Raw genomic sequence first — 22,142 nt, 5'->3', positions numbered from 1 at the left:
TTGTGGTTGTTACACCTATTGCACTACATGCATAATAATTATGAAAAAAGAAGAAGAAAGCAAATCATTTGCCAGTTCATTTTTTGGAGGGAAGGGAAGAAATTTTCACTATAAATTTTGGTCAAGATCCAGTGTGAGTCAAGATCTGTAGTGAGGAAAAGTAAGCTTGCACTTGTGCTGAAAGGATGATCACAGACACTCCAGAAGCACTTCTACTAGTAAAGAAGATTTGTTCATCTTGCACATGGTCCAGACTGTTCAAAACTTTAATAGAATCAGCCTGAAAATGCCCTAATATTCTTATTATATAGGATGCTATTCAGTAGAAATATTTGGAAGCTTATTGAAAAAGTAAGTCCAAACCAGTTACAGCTAGCTGGTTTTGTTCACTTTTTTTGGAGCTCTCCCATGATGTTACTTTCTGAGATGTTTTGTCCCCAGCCACTGTGTGCAAGAGCAATGCAAGCAAAGCTATAATTACTTGATTAAACTTACCAAATAGGGCCAAATCTTCTGTGGTTACATCTCATGAAAATATACTTAAGAAATTGGAGAGATTTTCCTTTAATGTTTGAGTTTTCACTGTCTTAATAATACTTTTTTGTTGTTATGCTACAGAAGGCCAGATAAAAGGCCACAGTCATCCATGTAATTTTATATAATGCTTTGATTGCTTAGAATGCTTTATATAATTTGAAGAGTTTTATTGCTCCCAATGAAAAAAGTAAGCCTCTTTTGCCCCATCCTTGACTGTGTCTCCAGACAGCCGGAGATTAACGTGTGATTATTGTAGTCCTCCTTCACAGCACAATCAAGCCAAAGATTCCTACAATTTTACGTAATGGTATAGTGGTCTTTGATTAACAGTGTGTTCTACACTATATGGCTGTTTCTTTCCTCCAACACATTTTCCTTTGCCAAATGTGGCTCAAGATCAGTATTTGAGACTACTCTACAAGTGTGAGTAATTGTGTTGGTGTACTTTGAATGCTGTTTTAAATAGATATATTCTCTGATCAAGTATGAGCTACATGTCACTAGCGCTTCTCTCTGTTCTGAAAACCTTGTAAGTCTAGTATGAAAATAACCATGAATCATGGTAATTAGATTTCCATTTGAAACATTAGCCAAAGTCTTTTAGGAAACAGAGTCTTCACAGTTTTCAATTAGCAAACTGTTAAAATGTTTTAAGAGGCACTGTTGTGATGTGCCAAGTTTCTTCAAATTTCCTAGCCCACAAAATGTATTTGATATTAAAAATGCATAAAGAACTACAGTAATGGAAGGGCAGTTTACAGCTGTTGTATACAAAACCATATTGAGATACAAAGCTATTAAATGAGGTAATTATCCATTTTTCAGATGATCTTATTTTTTGGATGTTACATCACTAACAATTGATCAATACTGTGAGACTGTTGCCTTGTCTGTCTCTCATGCTTCAAAAAGATTGGAGCAGGCTTCTGTGTGGCAGTGAAGTCTAGGGAAATGCTAATGCATTTGTGGCAAAATTTTACACTGGAGAGTAAGGAAGCCAGACAATTATACCTGATCATACCTGTGAATAAGGAGATTTCTCTGTTTTCTAGTAATAACATTAAAGATCATGTTCTAAGGCACTAAACAAAATTTAGATTTACTCTGTAAACACTTCGGTAAAATTTTTAAGTGTTCCAAAAAGCACTTTCCCCTTGCTGTAGAAATCCTCAGCGGATACATAAGATGGGGAACCTTAATTGTCCAATGAACTTAATAATTCATTTGTAGATCTGGCAATGAAAAGATGACTCCTTTTGCCAGCCAGCCTCTTTCACATTTGCTAAACATTGTTTATTCCAGCCTGGAACATGGTTTTTTGCTTTTCAGAAATTACCATGAATATGACTTGAGAAGGCCCTTGAAAAAGGCTGGAGTCAGCAGGTAGGATGAGTGCTTTCTCTGGGTTAGAGAACTGTGGAATGCAGCAAACACCACTTAACATCCGTCTGTTCATTCCAGGGTTAGATGATAAGGTTGGTCCCTGGCTATAAGAATCCAGCTAGGCTCATGGAGTTATAGGTACCTGTAAGGCAAAGTCACTTCTGACTTAAAATCTTTATGGATACTGCAAGATCCGTGAGCACTGAGGGTCTTTTGGGAAAACATTCCATGTTTTTTATATTGTGGCCTAGTTAGGAACTGCTCAGCAGAAAAGGCCCTGGAGGCTTTGGTGGATACGAGGTTGGACACGAGCCAGCAATGTGTCCTTGTGCAAGGGCAGCTCGTGGTGTCCTGGGCTGCATGAGCAGTGTTGCCAGCAGCTCAAGAGTGACTCTTTCCCTCTGTTCAGCACTGCTGAAGCCCTGTCTGGAGTTCTATCCAGTTCTGGCCTTCCCAGTACAGGAGAGACATGGACATAGCGGAGAGAGCCTAGTGAAAGATTGTGAAGATGATTAAGAGACTGGAGCACCTTTTCTCGTGTGAGAAAAGTCTGCAAGCGCTAGGACTGTTCAGTCTGGAGAAAAGAAGGCTTGAGGGGGAAAGTTTATATTATAAATAAATAGAAGGACTGAAGGGAGGGTGCAAAGGGGACAGAGCCAGGCTCTTTCTGGTGGTAGCCAGTGACAGGACCAGAGCCACACTGCACACACTGCAACACAGAATGTTCTCTCTGAACAATAGGAAGCACTCTTTCACTGTGAGGGTGGCTGTGAGGCTGTGGAGTCTCTATTCCAGTTGATACTAAAAAGTTGTCTGGACATGGTCCTCAGCAACTGGCTGTAGGTGGCCCTGCTTGAGCAGGAGGGTCAGAACAGATGATTTCTGGTGGTGTCTTCCTTAACTATTCTGTGATTCTGCGGCATCTTCGTATTTTTGACTGAAAGTTAAAAAAGCCCTACTGCAGTGGCCCTTCAGAGATATCTTCATGCACAGGAGAAGAACATTAGAATTTCTGGTTCCTTTTAAAGTTAAGAATTAAACAGAATAGTCACATGCTATGTGTAGGTGCCTGATCCATTTATATGTATGTATATATGAAATCTCTGCACCCTCATGCAAGAGAAGAAATTAGTTTGTTGTAGATCCTGTTAGATGAATGACCTCTTAGTTGTAAGCAGAATACTTGCTGCTTACTGGTATCTTTGGAGCTTGACTGTCATGTAGCTTATGTTTCTAATGCTTATGGCTGCAGAATTTCATGGGAAGCAGATAGGTTAAAGTGTAGAGTGCTCTGATGCATTTTGTGACAGGATCTGTTCTTTATAATTTCCTACCTTTTTAGTAATTTCCTTTTGAAAGCTTGCCTTTGGTGTGTTCTGTTTTAGACATGGTTGTTATCCTGAGGAAGTTTTAGCAAAATAGTTGTGCTCCATCTAATCACTCTTGGCAGATCATTCTGCACATGAACCTCCTTGACTGAGACCACAGTTTTGCAGCTGTTTGGCCAAAGTGAATTGAGTTCATTTTAGGCCATATGAGAGAGTTGATGGTAATTGGCATCATTGTTTTCTGGAGCCAGCTGGGAAGCAGATGAATCAATGGATATTGACTCTGAGTTGCTTTCAGCTCATCACTATGTTCAGGCAGGTGATGAAACAGATGTAGATGTCTTTGCTCCCTCCCTCGCATCTATTTGGTTAATAAGAGTCCTTAATTCTCCCAGGCCATGTATTTTCAAGCTGACCTGCAGTTCATTATCAGTATTTATTGCTTTTGTCTGCTCCTAGCAAATCCCATCTTCTCTCCTTCCCCTGAATGCCAGATGCCTGGTGTACAGCAAGGTATATTCTCTGCCTTAGACATGTAAACACTTGTGGCAAACAATCACAGTCATTTGCAGGATCTAGGCACAAGATGGAACCAGCAGACTGGGTACCTGGTGACACATTTCTTCATGCTTCACAATCTTCCTGAGATATTTTTTATCCCAGGAGAATAATATTTGTGTACCCAAGTGTCAGTTTTGTCCTGTATGATTACAGTAGTACAACAGTGAGAACTGGAGTAATGCCATTGTTGTTATATTTTGCCTCTACTCCATAGTCATTAATTTTCCATTATAGAGCCTGACAGTTTGGTGTCATCCTTAACTGTTCAGTTCAGAAAATTTACTCAATACAGGCTGCAAGAAAATGAGGAACTTCTAGTACTTCTGTGGCTTTGAGCTACAGATTGGTTTACTCCCCTAGCTGAGAACAAATTTGGATATGGTTTTCCATTGTGTAAACTACTTTTTGATTATGTCAATTCCTGAGCTCTTAAGGAAAGTAAAGTCTGCCTTGAATGCTAGAATACACAGAGATACCCAAACATAAACTGCAAATGCAACTATTCTGCTGCCTGGATTTCAAAAGCTAACAAATATAGCAGCAATAAATGTTTTAAGAAAACTGGATATATTAGATATTTTCTTCACTTAGAGGTAGGCCTTAGCAACATGCTAATGTGGGCACAAGCAACTATAAAATCTGACACTGTACAGAATAAACTGCATTTTCTAGTTTGTGTCATTATACAGGTTTGCTTAATGTTTGCATCTGCAGCTTAATATTGAGCTTCACAGTGCTCACTGTCAGTATTCACATCTTCACAGACAGCCTTGAGAACTCACATCTAGCTATAGAAATGCTTCATTTTAAGATGTTGTTTTATAGCATTTCAAGTAGAGTGACCTTTAACATTTTTAATATGCATCCATATAGCCAGGCAGTGCTAATCTAAGCTGAGCTTTGCAGAAGTTTAGTTGAAGTTCATTAACAAGCAGGAGGAATTCAAATGAATGAAGTTTTTCTAGTTCCTATACTGTCATTGCTTTGCATTTGAATTCTTACAAGACCTTTTACAGAGAAATTTCTTTCCTGGCCAAGGATATTCTTGTGTGCTTGAGTGGAAACATGAGAAGCTTTATACCAATACCAGATTGTTTTCTAAATATAGCCACTTCTAGTTGTTATTTTAAACTGAGTGTCAAACTGGAGAGTTATTAGGGCAGTAACTGTGGTTTGTTTGAAAAAGAAGAGAGAACGTTGCACAGTGAATTGTCTTATATGGAAATAAGATGAGTGGTATGTGTAGTTTGGACTACCACATGTAGGTAAAAACCTGAGAGCAGTAATCAGTGTTTGTTTTTATATAAATTTGGAGTGAGTATAAAGTGAGTATAAATTCACAGCTGATGGATGTTGAAGCCAAAAATAGGGTTACATGATCAATCATCCCTTATTAGCATAGGAATGAGAATCTTTTCCTGTGCTGGGTCAGCTAGATATTTTTCTTTTAGTTAAAAAAGTTATCTTTTCATGGTTCCTTAGATTTTGTGCTGGTCTTCTGATGGTTTTGGTTTTTTGTTTTTTTTGTTTTTTTTTGAGAGAGACCATTTTGTGTTTTCTGTTAGCTATGCGTCTAGAAGGAAGTTTCATTGCTATGCCTATGGTTGACCTGCAGGTTAGTCCACTGTGAGAAAGTTGAAGCCCAGAGCAGTAAGAAGTCTCAACAGAAGTCCACAGACTGAAAATACTTAAACAATTCTGTGAAAAGGCCAAAACCTCCTACTTTATCTTTGAAACTTGCTGGAAAATGGAATTGTTGCCTGCTGGACATCTGTGGTAGCTGAATCATCCTCATAAGGTCTTTTCTAATTCAGTGGTTGTACCATCTGATTTTGTACAGTGTGTGTATGAGCTGTTTTGTACTGCAGTGTACCCCCTGGCAGGGAAGGGTGGCCAACAGAAGGGGCCTCACAGGAATGTTTTGCTCTAGCCTGATGGAACAAGGCAGCCTATGAATCTTTTGGGGAGATGTTTGCAGGCTTTACCTGGCCAGGGGGTCTGTGCATTTAAGCACAGGTTTCTGAGCAGGTTGCATGGTGTGCCCAGGGAATCTGCTGCAGAGTTTCCATTAGTGCTGCTGTGGTCACTCTTGTCCCCTGAGGTGCCTGAAGGTGGCAGGAAAAAGCATGGGGGAGAGCTTAGGAGTGGTAGATTGTCCAAAGCCATGAATGCATCAGATAGGTAGACCACAGTATATCTGATGAAAAGGCTGCTGAAGGAATCCAGGTCAAAAAGGAATTGATATGCAGCATGAAATTTCAAAATTTAACCAGGAGTCATGGCTCTGCTTTACAATCACTTTATTTCTGCCAACTTCTTATATCAGCATGTTGACAAACAATAAATCAATTTATTTCCAGAAAGCTGAGAGAATTACAAAAATTATGAAATATCGAGACCTCTGTCAGTCCTCTATCAACCAATTCTGCTGCCCATCATCCCTAACTAATACCAATAGTCTTATGTCAGCAACAGTCTGCAAGCATCCACAACCAAAGAGCCATAAGCTATGAGGGAGAATGGACCACTATGAGGGAGAATGGACCACTACTGTGACAACTTCAGTGAGCATCAGAAATGAGCATGAGATGGGTTGTTCAGTTCCAAACTTTTATTCTTCATTAATGATTCCCTGATCAGATTAAATCAAACCGATTATATAAGTAATACTCCAAATAATTGCTTTTGCTCTTTTCTCCAGTTGCGACATATTTTTAATTTTCATCTAAAGCGATTAATTAAATTAATTGCTTTTAAAACACCAACTGCAATGAACTAGTCTATACTTACTGCTTTATTCTCCTATTTCACCAGCTTATTGCACAGCTGCATAATATTTAATAATAATAATGTGGAGATAAGCACAACACAGTACAGTGCAGGCACAGAATTGAGGACAAGAAGTGGATATGGACTGTAGGGGGAAATGAAGACCACCGAAAACTATCAAAGCCCTCTGGACTATTTCCATAAAGGTCTAAAAGAATGTACCGTGTGTGGTAGCTGATTCACATAGAAGGCAAGAAACTTATCTCCAGGGCAGGGATAACTTAGCTGTAGAAAGGTAGCTCTGCAAAGCCCAGATGCCTGGGCACTTCCAGGACCCTGGACACCCCAGCTGGTTCAATACTAGAGCCAGGACTGGTGACATCTTTTTCTCTCTTCCTTCCTCTCTTTTTCTCTCTCTCCTTCTTTAATTAACATTTCTCTCCTTCTTCTCTTTTACCTTATGCCTTTATCCAAAACCCACTGTTTTATTTTTATATAGCGGTCAGGAACAAACACACCAATTTCCTTGGCAAGGGTACAATTTACTAACAAAACTTGATAAGCTTTTGCAGACCCTCTGATTTTTGTCATTCCTTTTGATCAGGAGCCTCTATGAATCTTGCAGAAAATTTAGCTACCTACTTGAAGGTTGTATTTTATTGACCCGCCCCATTATAATTTTTTTAAAATGGAAATAGTAAAATGCATATAGCAAATTTCTTTGCAGCATTCTTGTGTCATTACATTTTCCTAAGTTCAGAATGTGAAGACTTTTTCCCTTAGATAATTTTTTCATACTAGATCAGCTTCTATCAGCTTCTTGGTACCTTTAGAGACCAGGGTTTTGAAGACTGGTATGTGACCTCTTGTGCTTCCTTTCCTTCCTCAGAACTTTGCAGCTATAGGGCTCAGTATTTCAGTATCATGCATTGAAAAGTTGTCTTTTCTGCGTTCCCAATGGTTATAAATATTCCCCTTGTTTTCCAGGATAAAACTTGGCAAGCATCTTCTCTTGTGGCCTAGTTTACTCTCAGCTTCTGAGGTGTGGAGAAGCAGCAGCTCTGGGAGTTTCCCTCTGCGTGCTCTGGAAGTGGGGCTTTCTCCTGCTTCACAGCAGAGGGAGAGGCTGGGGACTATGTCAGAAGGTTGTACTGATACCATCTTTCATGGCAAATCTCGTGTGTGTGTGTTTGTGTGTGTGTGTGTGTGTGTATGTTGTGAAGCAGCTGTTGATGCTATTTGAGTCTGTAGCTTGGAGCAGAGGCTGGAAAAGACATCACTACACCTTTTTATTTTAAAGAGTTGAGCAGCCTGTATATGAAATTTGAACCCAAAATAACTGTTGTCCAGTTAGTCTAATTAACAGTCTAATTGCTCATTAACATTTAGTAAGAAGTTAATTTTCTCTGTAGTCCCAGAGATGTCCATTGATACTTCTGTGTTTTGTATTTTGTAAATAAATTTTGAAATTTCAAAATTTATTTCTGTGTGTGATGAGCACACCTGCAGATTTCTTCAGTAAACAATGAGCTTTCTCTGCAAGCAGCAGAAATTTCTGGCTCTGCAGGGTAACAGGCGAAGGTGGTGGGATCAGCTGCAGGGACAAGCTTGAAAATCTGTTTCTTGAATTGCTTCACTAGAAGCAAAGCAGTGAGGCCCTGCCAGCGACCAGCCAGACATGCCAGCACTCCTGTCAGTGCTGTGAGCAGCGTATGGGAGCACTCACATGCGCCCAGTGCGAGCTCCTGGCTACCATTTCCCCTCCAGGGACGCGTGTTTGCAGAAAATACTTTGGCAGCGGAGAATTTGCTCTTCCTGGGGAAGCTGCAGACACAGAGAACATGTGTTTGGGATCGGCACTGAATGTGTTTGTTGATGCTGTGTGAACTTTGGTAACACCTTCAAGCCTTGCAGCATTTGCCATGTCTCAACTTATGAGTTATACTTCATGGCAAATATGACACTAAAAAGCATTCTCAGAAGACATGGACTAAGGACTGTTTTTAGAAAGACCACACAAAGCTTGGCAGATAGAGAAAAGTTATTTCTGCAGTGTTTATTTTCTGCATAGTTTGTTTTTATTCAGAATAAATGTGAGGCACATGCTGCTCAGTTAGGCTTGAGTGTTCATACAGTTGATACCACAGCCAGCACAGGCATGCCGAAAAATGGCAGCAGGAGCTAGGAGGCAACAGGAGGGTAGTGTCACACATTTTGTAGTGTAGTATTCTACACTTTATTCATACCTGGGCATCCATCTGAGACCATTCTTGGGTACTTACTAGCAGCCAGCTGGGAGGAGGTGAGGTCAGATCTGCTGGCACATTTTGGGGTTCTTTAACTGCATTGTGAGCAATACTCAAATGTAGGGTGTACATTTGCAAGGGAACTAGTCCTTTGGGGTAGTGCTAAGTGCCCAGTGAGATTTAGCACACTGAGTGTAAGTTAATTTAAACAGTGTTTTATGGATTTACATAAACTTCATTGATGTCTATTTGATCACCCTAGGGTCACAGAATCACAGAATATGCTGAGTTGGAGGGGTCCCATCCAGATCATCGAGTCCAACTCCTGACCCTGCTTAGGACACCCCAGGAATCACACCATGTGCCTGAGAGCATTGTCCAAACTCTGTCAGGCTTGGTGCTGGGACCACTTCCCTGGGGACCCTGTTTCAGTGCCCAGCCACCCTCAGGGTGAAGAACCTTTTGCTGATATCCAGCCTAAACCTCCCCTGACACAGCTTCACACTGTTTTCTTGAGTCCTCTCACTGGTCTCAAGAGTGCAGAGACCAGTGTCTGCCCTTCCACTTCCCCTCGTGAGGATGTTGAAGAGCACAATAAGTCCTTCCCTCAGCCTCCTCCTCTCTAGGCTATTTAGGATATAAAATAAGTGGAATAAATCCTAATAGCCTTAGTGATCCCTTAGGGGGAATAATACTAACATAATAATAAAAATATCTAATAAGAGGCTATAAACTCAATTACTTTGGAAAGTTTTGACAAGCTTTGACTTTGACTGTGAAACAGGAGTCAGTGAGGACATCTTGAAGAAAAGAGTTTCATGAACTGGCAGGGTCAGATTGATAGATTTTTTTCAATGACTCATTTATATCTCAGGTTTTACTTCAGTCTTGATAAATGTGTCTTATAGCTCAAGTGGGGTTTGCTGAATTCCTTTGTGAGTAATTACCCAAGGATAATACTGGATATTCACTGGAATGGCGTTGCAGAAAGTACTAAAATTCACCAACATTCTCATGAGGTTTTCACTTCAAAAGTAATCTAGGAAAAAAAAAATGGAAATATTTGAGGCATTTGTTACCAATAAAGTCTTAGCATCTGTGGTGACAAACGTCCCAGGGCAGCTGGGGAGTACTTGAAGGGGATGCCTGTAGGAATTCATTTGTTGACTGTTGCCTAGAAGGGGAAGCAGAGAGGCCATCACAATGTGACAGATGTGTGAAGACTGGACTGGGACAGACAGATGGCAGAGCCCTGTGCCTGGTGACATCTGATGGTCTGAGGTGAATTTAGATGTGTTAGGTGGTTCACTGAGTTGGACAAAGAAGGGTTTGACTAGCTATTTTAATTTAAAAAAAACCTAGGGAAGCTAAAATATATCAAACCTCAATTGCTTATAATCAACAGTTAGATATGCCGTAGAAAGCCAATTACTGCTTCCTAAATCTCCTAAATGACTAAACATTCATAGCATTGACTAGCATCTATCTCTTTCTGTTCCTTATATCAGAGTATGCTCAAGGAGTTGTCTTTTGCTTTTGATACTAAGTGATCCTTAATAGTTTTGGATAGTTCAATTATCCTGCTTGGAGCAGAAGCTCCATGACTGAATCATCTTCCAATGGTTCTAGGGACTGTGACTACTTAGGGACAGGGGAGAGAATCCTAGGACATCAGCCCCTCCCCACAGAGGCCCAGAGCATCCTGTAGAATACTTTGTGAATTTTATGGATATTGAGACCATCAGTAAATTCACCACTGTTCTAGAGATTAGAGTTATATATTTTGGGACTATTTTGATAAACCCTTCTCCAGTTTTGTGGATTCTGGCTCAGTCTGTCTGTACATCTCATACACACTTTCAGTGGCTACTAGCCTCTGCCAAGCAGAAATGATGTACAGGACTGCAAGCCTAGAAGCATCCCTAATAAACTCAAGCCAGTCTTTGAAATAGTTATTTGATGCATGCAATTGTGCAGAACTCCAGGAAATGTTAGCCATGGCCTGGTGGTTGTGATGTTCAGCATCAGTAGATGTGTTCCTTGACTGAAGGTTTTGTGATTGTGCATGTTGAATTTTCACCATTGCATGCACCTGGTCCAGGATGCAGCTTGCTGGGGCAGAAGATGAGTCACTGCAGCTGCTTTCTTGCTTAGGGTCAGTTTCTCAAGAGTGGCCACCAAATGAGTAGAGCAGGAAATAAGGGGCTGCCCAACAGCAGCCAGTGATAGACTCATTGGAAGACAGTGATCTCCAGCAGATTTTGGAAAAGGATGGTGTGGCTAAGCCGGTTCCCTCAGGTGACCTGTGACCAGGCTACTGCCCACACTCATCAGGATCTGATTAGCTCACCTGTAAGCTCTTTCTATAGCCAGCTGTTTCAGCTCATGTATATAAATATGTGCCTCACCTGTCTGCAGCTTTGTTTGCATTTTATGATGTGAGATCATTGATCAGCCCACCATGAGCCTGCCAGTGATCCCAATGATTCTGGTATAAAAAAGAATATGAAACCACTAAGCTTATATAAAGCAGGAAACTGAACTCATGGGAGTTCAACTTCTGATGTTAGTGAAACCAAATATGTATTTCAAGTTGTTTTTTTTTTTTTTTCCATCTGTGTAGGACCAGGGGTCTGGCTGGGTATCAGAATAAATGGAATTTCTACTACCTATAGTTTCCCTTGGAGAGGCAAGGGATCTATAGTTTCCCTTGGAGAGACAAGGCTTGTGGACAGAGGTTCCATTTTAGTTGATCTGATGTAGCTGGGAGAGACAGACAAGTGTTTAGGCAGATGAGGGGTTTTCCAGGGTAATGCAGTAGGCCAAGTGTTTGGCAGATGCTGAGAGAGCAGATCCAGGCAGTAGAAAGGTTTAGCTTTTATAGTCATGCATTTAGTGCATCCACATGGCTTGCAGATGCACTCCAGAAGGCCACCAGCTGAGGTTTTTTTGCTTCCCCAAGGGAAAACCTGGTCCAGGACCTCCCATGCATGCTGTGACCCTAGTCAGTCATGAACCAAAGCCAAGTCATGATGGGCAGACTTGTTCCTTGCTCATGCCAACTCGAAAGCTTACTTGCCCTCTCCCTCCCAGGACCATTACTTCCTGTGACCAGTTTGACTGCTTCCCTAAGTCCAGGATTGCTTCAGAGCTTGGCATAGATGTGAGCACCATGGGCTTTTAGTTTAACCACTTTGGAGCACACCAAGGACATGACTCAGCCAGGAAATCTTTACTTTTGACGTGCCTGATCTTTCAGATGAGGGAAATCCAGACACGCAGAAACCAGAACAGTGTTGACTGGGTTGGAGTATCTCTTCTTTTCTTTCTTAAACTCCTACTCCCCATGGCTGTTCTTGTCCATCTGATCCAAGGACGAGTGTGGTCCCATAAATGCCCCGTTTTAAAACACAGCAAGAAGTCCCTTGTTTCATGGTCTGGCTCACCAAATTCCTTCTGCTGGCTCCCTGTGGACTGATGGCCTACAGTTTGATGTGGATTGCAGTTTTGATAGTTTTTTCTTCTAAGATGTGCCCCCAAAACTGTGTGGACTACAGTTAGGCAGGTTTGCCTTGGCCAGGCTGAGATGTGCTCATACCACAGAGCACATTATGTGCACATAACACAATACAGAGCAATACAATACAATACAGAGCTTGTAATATGTCACCTGCATACTCCTCTACATCACATCACATGCACCTATGTAAGCAACTAAAAGGAGTAATGAGTGAAGTAAATAGACAACATAATGCAAAAGGAATGAAATTTTCTATTTTTCTGCTGAAGGAGGGATGCACTCCACCAAGGCAAGCAGCTGTGCTGGAAGAAATGTCGCAGTGCATTCCTTTGTATGCTTGCTCGTGGTGGAAACATGATTTAGCAAAGAAACAGAGCTAGTAATGGAAGAGATGAGAAATGTAAACAAATAGATGCTTGGTACTGATTCTACTTCTTATCTTTAGTATTCCTGTGCACTGGAGGCAATGGAAACTCATTTAGGGTGACAAAGAATAAAGGAAAAACTTTTTTCAATTATTTCCCATCCAGAAATTCACAGCAGAGAACCTTGTGTCTCCAAATATTGCCTATATTGGAGACAGAAGATGTTGATGTATACCAGCTAACAGAAGTCATGGAGATGTCTTTTGGAAAGAGCTGTCTCAAGGAAAATCAGAGATACCCAATAAAAACTTGGCAGCCTTTGTGTCAGCAGATGAAAAATTGTTGAAATTATGTGATGAGTAGCATGAAAATGAGAACTGAGTGATGTGAACAGCAGTTTCCTGAGATTGATGGGTTGGTTGAAACAAGAGAAACAAAATTTGAAAGTGCATGAAAATTGTTGAGGTCATTGTGAAAGGAAAAAACCCACATGCTTGTGGCCCAGAACAAACAGGAGATCTGGTGCATGATGTAAAGACCTTGGGACTTGAAGGAGAACAAGGAGACGAAGCATCCCCAGTGCAGTGGAGCAACTCCTCTAAATCAGAAGCAGAAAACAGCAGCTCAGGCTGGACCCTTGCCAGACCTTCACAGGCAAGCTGACGGATGGAGGCTGGAAGACTTTTCCAGAGTGGTAGTAGCTGCAAGCAGATGCCGCAGTCACAGAGTGTTTCAGGGCTACTTGTATTGGTTTTGACAGACTTTCTAACAGCTGTATTTCTGAACTTCCTGAGGAAACAAAGGCCAGGGCAGGAGGTGGAGCTGGTAGTTAATTCGTAAAGCATCCTTTGGGAAAGGAGACTTGGAAGATTTATGCCCCAGGGCTGGCAAACAGTTCTCTGGCGTGGTCTGGGTGAATGCAGCAAGAAAAAGATCAAATCATTAATCTCAGTTCCTGGAAGGAGACTCAGCTTGTAAAGTAAGGTGAGCTGGAGAGAAAGCTGCTGGAGGAACTGCTGTTGTCAGGTTTGTCCATTTGACCAGAGGAAGGTGGGTGACTACCTGGGTGAACTGCCTGTGTGTTCATCACACCAGGCCGTGTTTTTCTAAAAAAATTCTTCTTTTTTTTAACATACTACTCAGCTTTATGCGAGTTACCTGGAAATGCTGTTGATGCCCTGAAGATGACTAGCACAGGGGCAGATCTGGTGGGGTATTCGGGTTCCCTCCCTGCCTGGAAGGGCAGCCAGGTGGGACCACAGGCTTTTTATGCAAAGAAATTATATCTTTGGGCTTGAAACTGCTGCTGCCCCTGCAGATACAGAAGAGAAAGCAAAACCTTCACAATAGCAATCACTGCAGACAATAAATGCAAAACACCCACCTCCTGCTTCTCCATCGCTCAGCTGCTTTCACAGAGCTGCTTTTAAGAAACCATGGAGGAGACAAGGAGGCTTAAAGAACAGAACGTTTTTTCAGTGATGACAACACAGATTAGTCCCAGGGTATACCACGTAGGTTGTCTGGTGTGAATCTAACAGCTTACCAGAAATAAAATACTCTGTGGCTTGATGGGAATGAAAACACCGGTTATACCCTGCAGCATCAAGTAGCTGTAATCATGGCAGCCCCTTGAATGTCTGGGACTGAGACTCTACTTTCATTAATGAGGGACAGGCTTTTCCACTCAGCCCTGTGTGTATTGTGAGTGCATCCATCTGTTCATAGGAGAAACTGCTGCTGCAAGTCTCCCACAGGCCAAGGGGAATGGATTAAAAACCGCTCCGGCAAAAGTGGATCAGTGCTTGTGTACTTTTGAGACAATTTAATAAGTAACACTCTGAAACGAGCTACCTACCCTTCCAGGTTTAATCACTCCCTTTCTACCAATGAAGAGAAAGAAATAGGAGCAGATATAGGCGAAGAAAATTACACTTTACTAACAAAACAAAATAGCAGCAGGCAAAAAATAACACTAACAATCACTAGTTACAAAGGTGCTGAAATCTCACTGGCTCTTGGGGAGCAAGGGGAAGCTCCAAATGGGGGAGTGACCCCTCCAAGAGGGTGCTCTCCTCAGGCGACTGCATGGTCTGGGAGACGTGAGGAAGACACGGGCAAACTCTGTCCAGTGCAGCCTTCTCTCTGGATCAAAAAACCGGGAAGGCAGGAGCTTCCCAAGCAGTTCTGGTGGCAGAATTGCTGGTATAGCAGAGGCGTCAGCCTCTGGTTCACTGGGTGTTGGTGCTCTGGTCTTGCTGCCTCCTGCTGAACTCCGCCGCTGTTGGTGCTGCTGTTCCCAAGCTGCGGCTGTGTTGAGGGGCGGAAACGATCTCCCCAAGCACTGAGATAGCACCCTCCAGCCCCTACAGCTCTAGCCCCATCCTGCAGAATTCACTCCGAAGCAGGCCTTGATTGTGGAATGCATCTTCTCGCGTCGCTGCTGTTGTGGGCCCACAAATCTGCCCGAAACAACTCCCTCTCTCTGAAGGCAAGAGAGAAACTAAAAAACCCACTAAGAGGAGCCTCAGGCTTGAGGCAGAGCTTGGAGGCAAAGGAGCTCTGCTTGGGTGACCCCGGCTTTAAAAAGAACCAGCACCTGCTGGCCCCGTGTTTCCCGGCACACTGCCAGGTCTTAAAGAGACAGTAAAAATTTTGGGCACAGATAGATGTGGAATAAAATAACATTTTGGGTTATCCACCACACTGCTGCTGCATTTTCTTACCTGCAGGATACACTTCATTTGCAAAATTTTGTCCCTCTGGCTCTATTGTTAATATTTCCAACTATATTTTTCTGGAGATGTAAGAAGACTACATAGATCTCAGAAATGTACTGCCTTTCTAGCATTTTTTTTTTTTGCAATAAAATACAAAAAGAAATCCCAAAACTAAAGCCAAGACCCAAAACTGAGATTCTGAGATTCCACAGAAGGCATCGATAGATCAACTTTTGTCCTAAGGAACCGTGGTAACATTCCTTCCTGTTTCTGTATCGGCAATACAGAGAAAAATGAAAACAGGACCTTGCAAGTGTTAGAACATTTCTTGCCATTTTTCTGTATAAATGAGTATTTAATCAAATGTAGTTCTCAAATTTTCCTGCCTCATAGTTCCTTATTATTGTTTCTCTTGGAGCTTGCTGCTTATATTCAGTTTTTCTTGTAAAGCTGTACTGTGGCTGAACTAAGTGAACAGCTGTGTCAGACATAAACTCTACCAAGAGCCAGAACAAGTCTGTGGTTGCCCTGCCAAATTTTTACGGAGGAAATGTATCATTGAACTGGTAATTTTTTTTTTTTATTTCAGTGGGTATTTGGGGGCTTTTTAAAATTTTTTCTCAATGCAATTTGTTTTAGTTTATTAGCCAGCATCTAGCTTTTTTGTTTTGTTTGTGCTATTTACAGCGGAAGCAATCAGTGTAGTTTCTGTGCTCTTTTTTGGAAAAAGCACGATTTCTGACCTCAGTAGCCCTTATTCCTTAGCCATTGATGTAACCACTGCTGACAGATCTACTGATGCCCACCTTTATGTATATATTTTTGGAAAACTTGGGTGAATGACTCATGGAGTTAGTGCATCACCAACTGTAATTGAGAGAAGCTCTGTATAGAGCTGCTTATTAGAGCAGCAAGATGACAGACATTGATACAGGAGGATTTTAAATATCGAGTTTCATCAGTGCATGGTTGCACTGAGGAGGGATAGGCTTGAAACACAAGTGACCTAATTCCCCCTGGGCTCAATGTTTTGCTTGAACATGGAGGAATATAAAATGAACACATGCTTGGTCCTGTAAAGTTTGATTCAGTTATCAAGCAGAAGACAGTCAAGTTACATGGTAGGTAAAACATCATCATAGAAATGTGGGTAGAGGGAAACATATCTGAGTTGCCTTTCTCCCATCCCTTGCCCTGGCTGTAGGTGTTTGCCTTCACCAGGCATCTGCTGGCTGTCAGCTGTCAAAGGTATTTAGCAATCCCTGGCTTTTGTCATGTCTGCAGAGGTTTGTCTTTGCTCAGGAGCGAGCAGGGCTCATTGATAGAGATTTAAACTAGATGTGTCAGGGAAGGAGACAATGTCAGGCTTGCCCCTGACAAGCTGTGGGATGACATATCAAGGTTAAAGGGACAGGGTGCAGGTGAGGGTCCTCAGCCAGTGGACCTGAGATGTGCTGGCCACACTGAAGCACATTTGATGTCTTATGGAGACAAGCCAGGGGCTCCTGAGGTAACAGAAGCCAAGAAACACCAGTGAAATATCTAAGTGAGATTAGAAAGTATTCATCCAAGAGGGCAGCATGAGCTGGCAGCTCAGCTGAGGTGCCTTTGCACCAGTACACACTGCGTGGGCAACAAACAGGAGGAGGAGGAAGCCACTGTGCTGCTGTGAAGTTATAACCTCACTGCCATTACTGAAACTTGGCAGGACAAATCCCATGCTGGATTGCACCTATGGATGGCTATAGGCTGTTCCAGAAAAGTAAGGGTGGAGGGATTCCCCTCTGTTTCAGGAGGTGGACTGAGTGTAAAGTTCTGTCTCTGAAGAACGGGCATGAGCAGGTTGAACACCTGTGGGTAAGAATCAGACAGAGACAGCAAAGAGAACCTCATGGCTGGTATGTTCCACAGGCTACTCAGCCAAGGGGAGACTGCTGACAAAGCAGCTGTGAGAGGCATTGTGCTTGCAGGCACGAGGAAGGCACGAGTCTGGCCAGGGGCCTTGAACTCTGGGCAAGTAACGGGACAAGATGTGGGCAGTCCAGGAGACTCCAGCAGTGCACAGAGGATAACTTCTGAAGCCAGGTTATAGACAGCCCTACCAGAGGGGGTGTGACACTGGACCCGTGGGTTGCCAACACAAGTTAATTTGAGCTGTCAAGATTAGAGACAGCCTGGGCTGCAATGATCATGCACTCAAGGAGTTTGTAGTCCTGAGGGATATGGGTCAGGTAAAGAGTAAAGTCAGAATAATGAATTTTAGAAAAGCAAAATTCTAGGTTGTCAAGGATGTAGTCAATAGGATCTCCTGGGAATCTTCTCTGAGGGACAAGGGAGCAAAAGAAGCCTGGTGGATCCTTAAGGTTGCTTTCTGTAGAGCACAAGAACTAGCAAAAGGAGGAAAAGTTCAGGCAAAGAAGGCGAAAGACTAGAATGGGTTAGTTGGAACCTGCTGATTGAACTAAAGGGTAAGAAAGAAGTCCACAGTCAGTGGAAGCAAGGACAGGTATCCAGGGGAGACTATAGAGTCACAGCCCAGTTGTGTAGGAATGGAGTGAGGAAGGCAAAGGCAAGGCTGGAGCTGAATTTCACAAAGGTCACAAAGAAAAAATAGAGAGCATCTATACGTCTGTCAGCCAGAAAAGGAAGGTCAAAGAAAGCATTTGTCCCCTTGATGAGCAAGGCTGGCAAATTGGTAACTAAGATGAGGAGAAGGCTGAGGTGCTCAAAAGTTTTTTGCCTCAACCCTCACTGGCGGCCTCTCTCCCCATGCCTCTTGAGTGAATAGACTGTAAAATGTGGCTGAGGGAACCCTCAGAAAGAATTAGGTTTGTGACCACCTGGGGAATCTGAGTATACATAAGTCTATGAGACCTGATGAGATGTATCCCAGAGTCCTGAGGGAGTTGACTCTACAGTTGCCAGGCCACTCTCCATGATACTCAAAAAGTCATGTCACTCAGAAAATGACAAAGAAAGTTCAGCTTTCCTGTATTTGCACAGCCTCTTACACTAAGGGCTGCATCTATCCCCCTGAGCAAGTAATTGCTGGAAATTGCATGCTTGTGTTTCTGTGTCATCAGGCTTTTCCTAGAGTTTTGTGACTACTCTCATCTGCCTTCCTATGATTTTGAAGAGTAGCCCTCTCTTGATAACTCCTGAATGACTGCTATAAATTAACTGTCATGGGCATTTGCAGGAGGATTGTGGCATGCTGCAAAATGGAGCTGCGTGTTACATTTTTGAGATGCTACACCACTGTGCATTCATCAAATTCTCCACAGACTGGAAAATAACCTTCTATTACTCCCACAAACAAGTGTGGAAAGTTGTCTGCTTTAATCCAAGGACCCCGCCTTCGCCTTGCTTTGCTCTCACAATTGCTCTGTGTCAGTCCTTGAGGTCTGCATTGTGAGACCTTCCTTTCTGCACCAATGGCCACTGCTGTTACTGAAGTACAGTTTAGGGCAAAGGCTGTGTAGTCAATGCAGCCATTCATTTGGAAGAAATTTAATGTTGGTGTTTTCCATGCTTGGTACTGCCAAGTGCCACGCTCCCTGATCCTGATTAGCAAAGCATTTGAACCTACACATAAAGCTCTCTATCAGTGCTCACATTGATTTCAGTGGAGCCAATTACACATTTAAGTTTTCAAAGAAGCTAAAATTATTAGGTTGGGAGTGAGAGCACTCTCTTTCTGGAGAGTTAATGAATATGTAAAATTAATTCTTTTAGAAAAAGCAACCAACCCCCATTCCCAGTTAAAAAGGGAGTTCATGATCTTTGCTCTCATACCTGAGGTGAATCAGACAAAAGTGGGAGCAAGTGCACAACACACAGACAGCAGAGTCAAATTTACACTGACATAATCATCCCGATTGGAAATTATAAGAGGCTTTCTTTGAAACCACTGTTTTTGTAGAAGAAACCTTAGTCTATATACAATTAAGTTTTAAAACCTGGCAGCCACTTAAGCCTCATAGCTGGTAATTTGAGGTCTTCATGTGAATGTATTTTCCTATGTCAATGCTAATTTATTTCTGGAAAAAAAGAATTACTATTATAAGAAGGATCTGTTTTCTGTGGGGTTTCTCTTGAAGTACAGGCAAAAACAGGGCTGAAATCTAAACTAAAATTGCCAGGCATGGATTCCAAATTGTAGGTTTCTTTGTCAGTAAAATGATCCAAGTTCAGGCCAGCCTAAAACATAGATTCTTCATCTGAATAGGATATTACCAATTACATCAATGAAAACCAAATGGGCAAGAAGCATTTGACTTCTGATGGAGTCTCGGTGATTTCCCTCTATCTTCCTGTGAAAAAGCATGTGTACCTTGGGCAGGCATATGTCAGTAAATAAATGCTGTTTGTGCTAACTTGTGTGAGCTAACTGGATTAAAGCATGAAAGTGGTTGCTAGAGACTTCCTTGTAACATAGTGGCAGATGAAGTATTTGTCACGCACATTAAATGCCTATTTTTAAATATTTATTCCCGTGTTTATTTTTCTTTCAAATACTGCTGCAGTAACAAGTTACTTGTACTTTGCCAGTGATTTTGTATCTTTCGCCAGTAGACTAAAACCAGCAGATATAAAGGGAAATCATGATAAGAAGCAAAAAAAAAAAAAATTCCCAAAAAAGGGAAAAAGAATGCAGCTTTTCTGTATTTGCACAGTCCCTTGCACTGCTTAGGGCTGCAGCTATCTCTTAGCAATCATTTATCTTACATCAGTTAAACAAAATGTGCAGTACAAATGTGTTGCGGGGCACTGTGTCTGCAGGTGAGAAAGGGAGCAGATGCAGGGGGATGCTGTAGCATGCAGTTCCCAAAGAATCAGGTGTTGTCAGAGTGACTGTATGCTCTTGGCATCTTCCTGGGAGGTCTGTGGGAGAGGACTTTGGGAACCCCATAAAGCAGATCTAAACATGTGCTTTGCCTTGATGGGGTGATGACCCTCTGTGCAGATGATTTTTCTCCTTCGGAGAGAATACTTTTAAAAAGGCAACAAAGGAGCTTCTGAGAAGCAACCCCAGCGTGTCTTGTTAGAGTGGGAGGGTTCAGGCAGGATTTGGGAGGGGATTTTTGTGCCTCAAAGACAAGCAATGTATTTAACATCAGTGTAGCTGCTGACATTTCTGAGTTATCCAAGTATTTACATATGCATGGAAATTGACAAGCTCTGTGGTCAAATGAGATGAGATTAAAGAACAAGTATATTCCCTGGAAAGTGATGTGCTGCTGGATAAAGGCCTAATTGGACACAGGCCCCGACAGCACTTTTAACTCATACTTGCAGCTTGGGTGATGAGAATTAGTATCAGAAATGTGATCTGTCTAATGTACATTGACAATTAGGTTAGAAGGATCCTTTTCTTGATAATCTGTGGGACAATGTTTCATGCGACATGGGTGTCCTAGTTTGTCTTACTGTTTTGTTTTGTGGTGTTTTGGGTTTTTAAAATTTATTTTTAAGTTTTCATTTTTTGTATCACTTGTTTCTCACATTGCATTTCAGGTTTCTGTGACTCTTGTAGTCCATTTTACTCTTGGTTTTGATGTCTTAGTAGACCTTCACTATAATTTATTTGCTGTTGCCTCATTTTTCTACACATTGTTTCTTTTCCACTTTTTTTTGCCTCCTCATGCACTTTCAGCTTGTCATTGCACCCTTTTATTTTTATATGGAAGGCTGTTTTAGACCTTGCCCCAGAGAATAATTTTAAAATAATCTTGGACTGCTGGTATGTTTAAATGTTGTTTTATATTCTGTGATTTTTTGAATCTGCAGACTTGAACACGTCAGTTTTACTTAGAAGTGTCTTTCTAGTTTTGTTATTTGAAACCAGAAGTGCTTTGGGAGTTTTTAGGTGCAATGTCTCATATGTGTTGATTTTAAGCCTACAGGAAAATAAAAAGTTTTGGTCTATAAAACAACTAAATGTTCCTGCAAAATATTTCTCTGTGTGCAAATTGTCTTGTCAATCAAATTGTCTATCTACAGCTATCAGTTCCAAAGGGTACTACTTAATAATCTGCTTTACACAGATAAAATATCTTGTCTCAAAATTTCCAATAATTTAAAAATTGTTTTTAAAAAATATGGGAGACACATGAAGTCACATTTGTGAGAGTACAGCAGGATATCAAAAGGTTAAGTAACTTATCAGAGGAGTGGTAGTTTCAGCCTCCTGACCTAGTCCCAGAACTACCATTCTTTCCTAAGTAAGTACTTTCTCCAAGGACGCAAAAGCAAAGCCTCTGACATTTATTATTCTGGTGTGTGTCTGTTCCCAGGACATTACATTTCTGTGGATACGTCTTACAAGGGTGAGAAAGCAGTGCTGTCCAGCCCTGACCTGTACTCCGAGGAATGGAGCTGTGTCAGACTGATCTATCAGATAGCAACAACTTCAGACGCCTCACCTGATCCTGCCAGGCTCAACCTGTACCTGAGGAAGGAAGGAGAAAGTTTTGATCGTTTGCTGTGGTCAGCCAAGGAGCCATCAGACAGCTGGCTCATAGCTAGCTTAGATTTAACCAACAGCACAAAGAAGTATAAGGTAAGGCCAGTTAAAGAAGATGCCACAGGCTTTCTGGTGCAGCCCAGTGCATATGCTGGGCTGCACAAACTTCTTTTTTTAATATATGCAGACTTTGAGCCCTATTCTTGGCTTTCATGTCTAAGGCTGGCAGCACAAGTCAGCTGAGCCC

General features: G+C 41.9%; 1 protein-coding gene across 2 annotated transcripts in view; it reads left to right on the top strand.

The window, feature by feature from the left end:
* MAMDC2 (MAM domain containing 2) overlaps window positions 1-22,142 on the top strand; it is a 60,782-nt gene that overhangs the window by 7,044 nt on the left and 31,596 nt on the right. For both annotated transcript variants that reach the window (XM_071448602.1, XM_071448603.1), the window contains exon 3: window positions 21,726-21,991. In XM_071448602.1, coding sequence (XP_071304703.1) covers window positions 21,726-21,991 — 266 coding nt within the window. The remainder of the gene's footprint in view (window positions 1-21,725; window positions 21,992-22,142) is intronic.

The sequence above is a fragment of the Agelaius tricolor genome, unplaced genomic scaffold (assembly GCF_023055355.1).
Source record: "Agelaius tricolor isolate 1412-34295 unplaced genomic scaffold, bAgeTri1.0.p SCAF_27, whole genome shotgun sequence".
In the NCBI taxonomy this organism is placed as follows: Eukaryota; Metazoa; Chordata; class Aves; order Passeriformes; family Icteridae; genus Agelaius; species Agelaius tricolor.
This window is presented reverse-complemented; position numbering and strand designations above follow the sequence as displayed.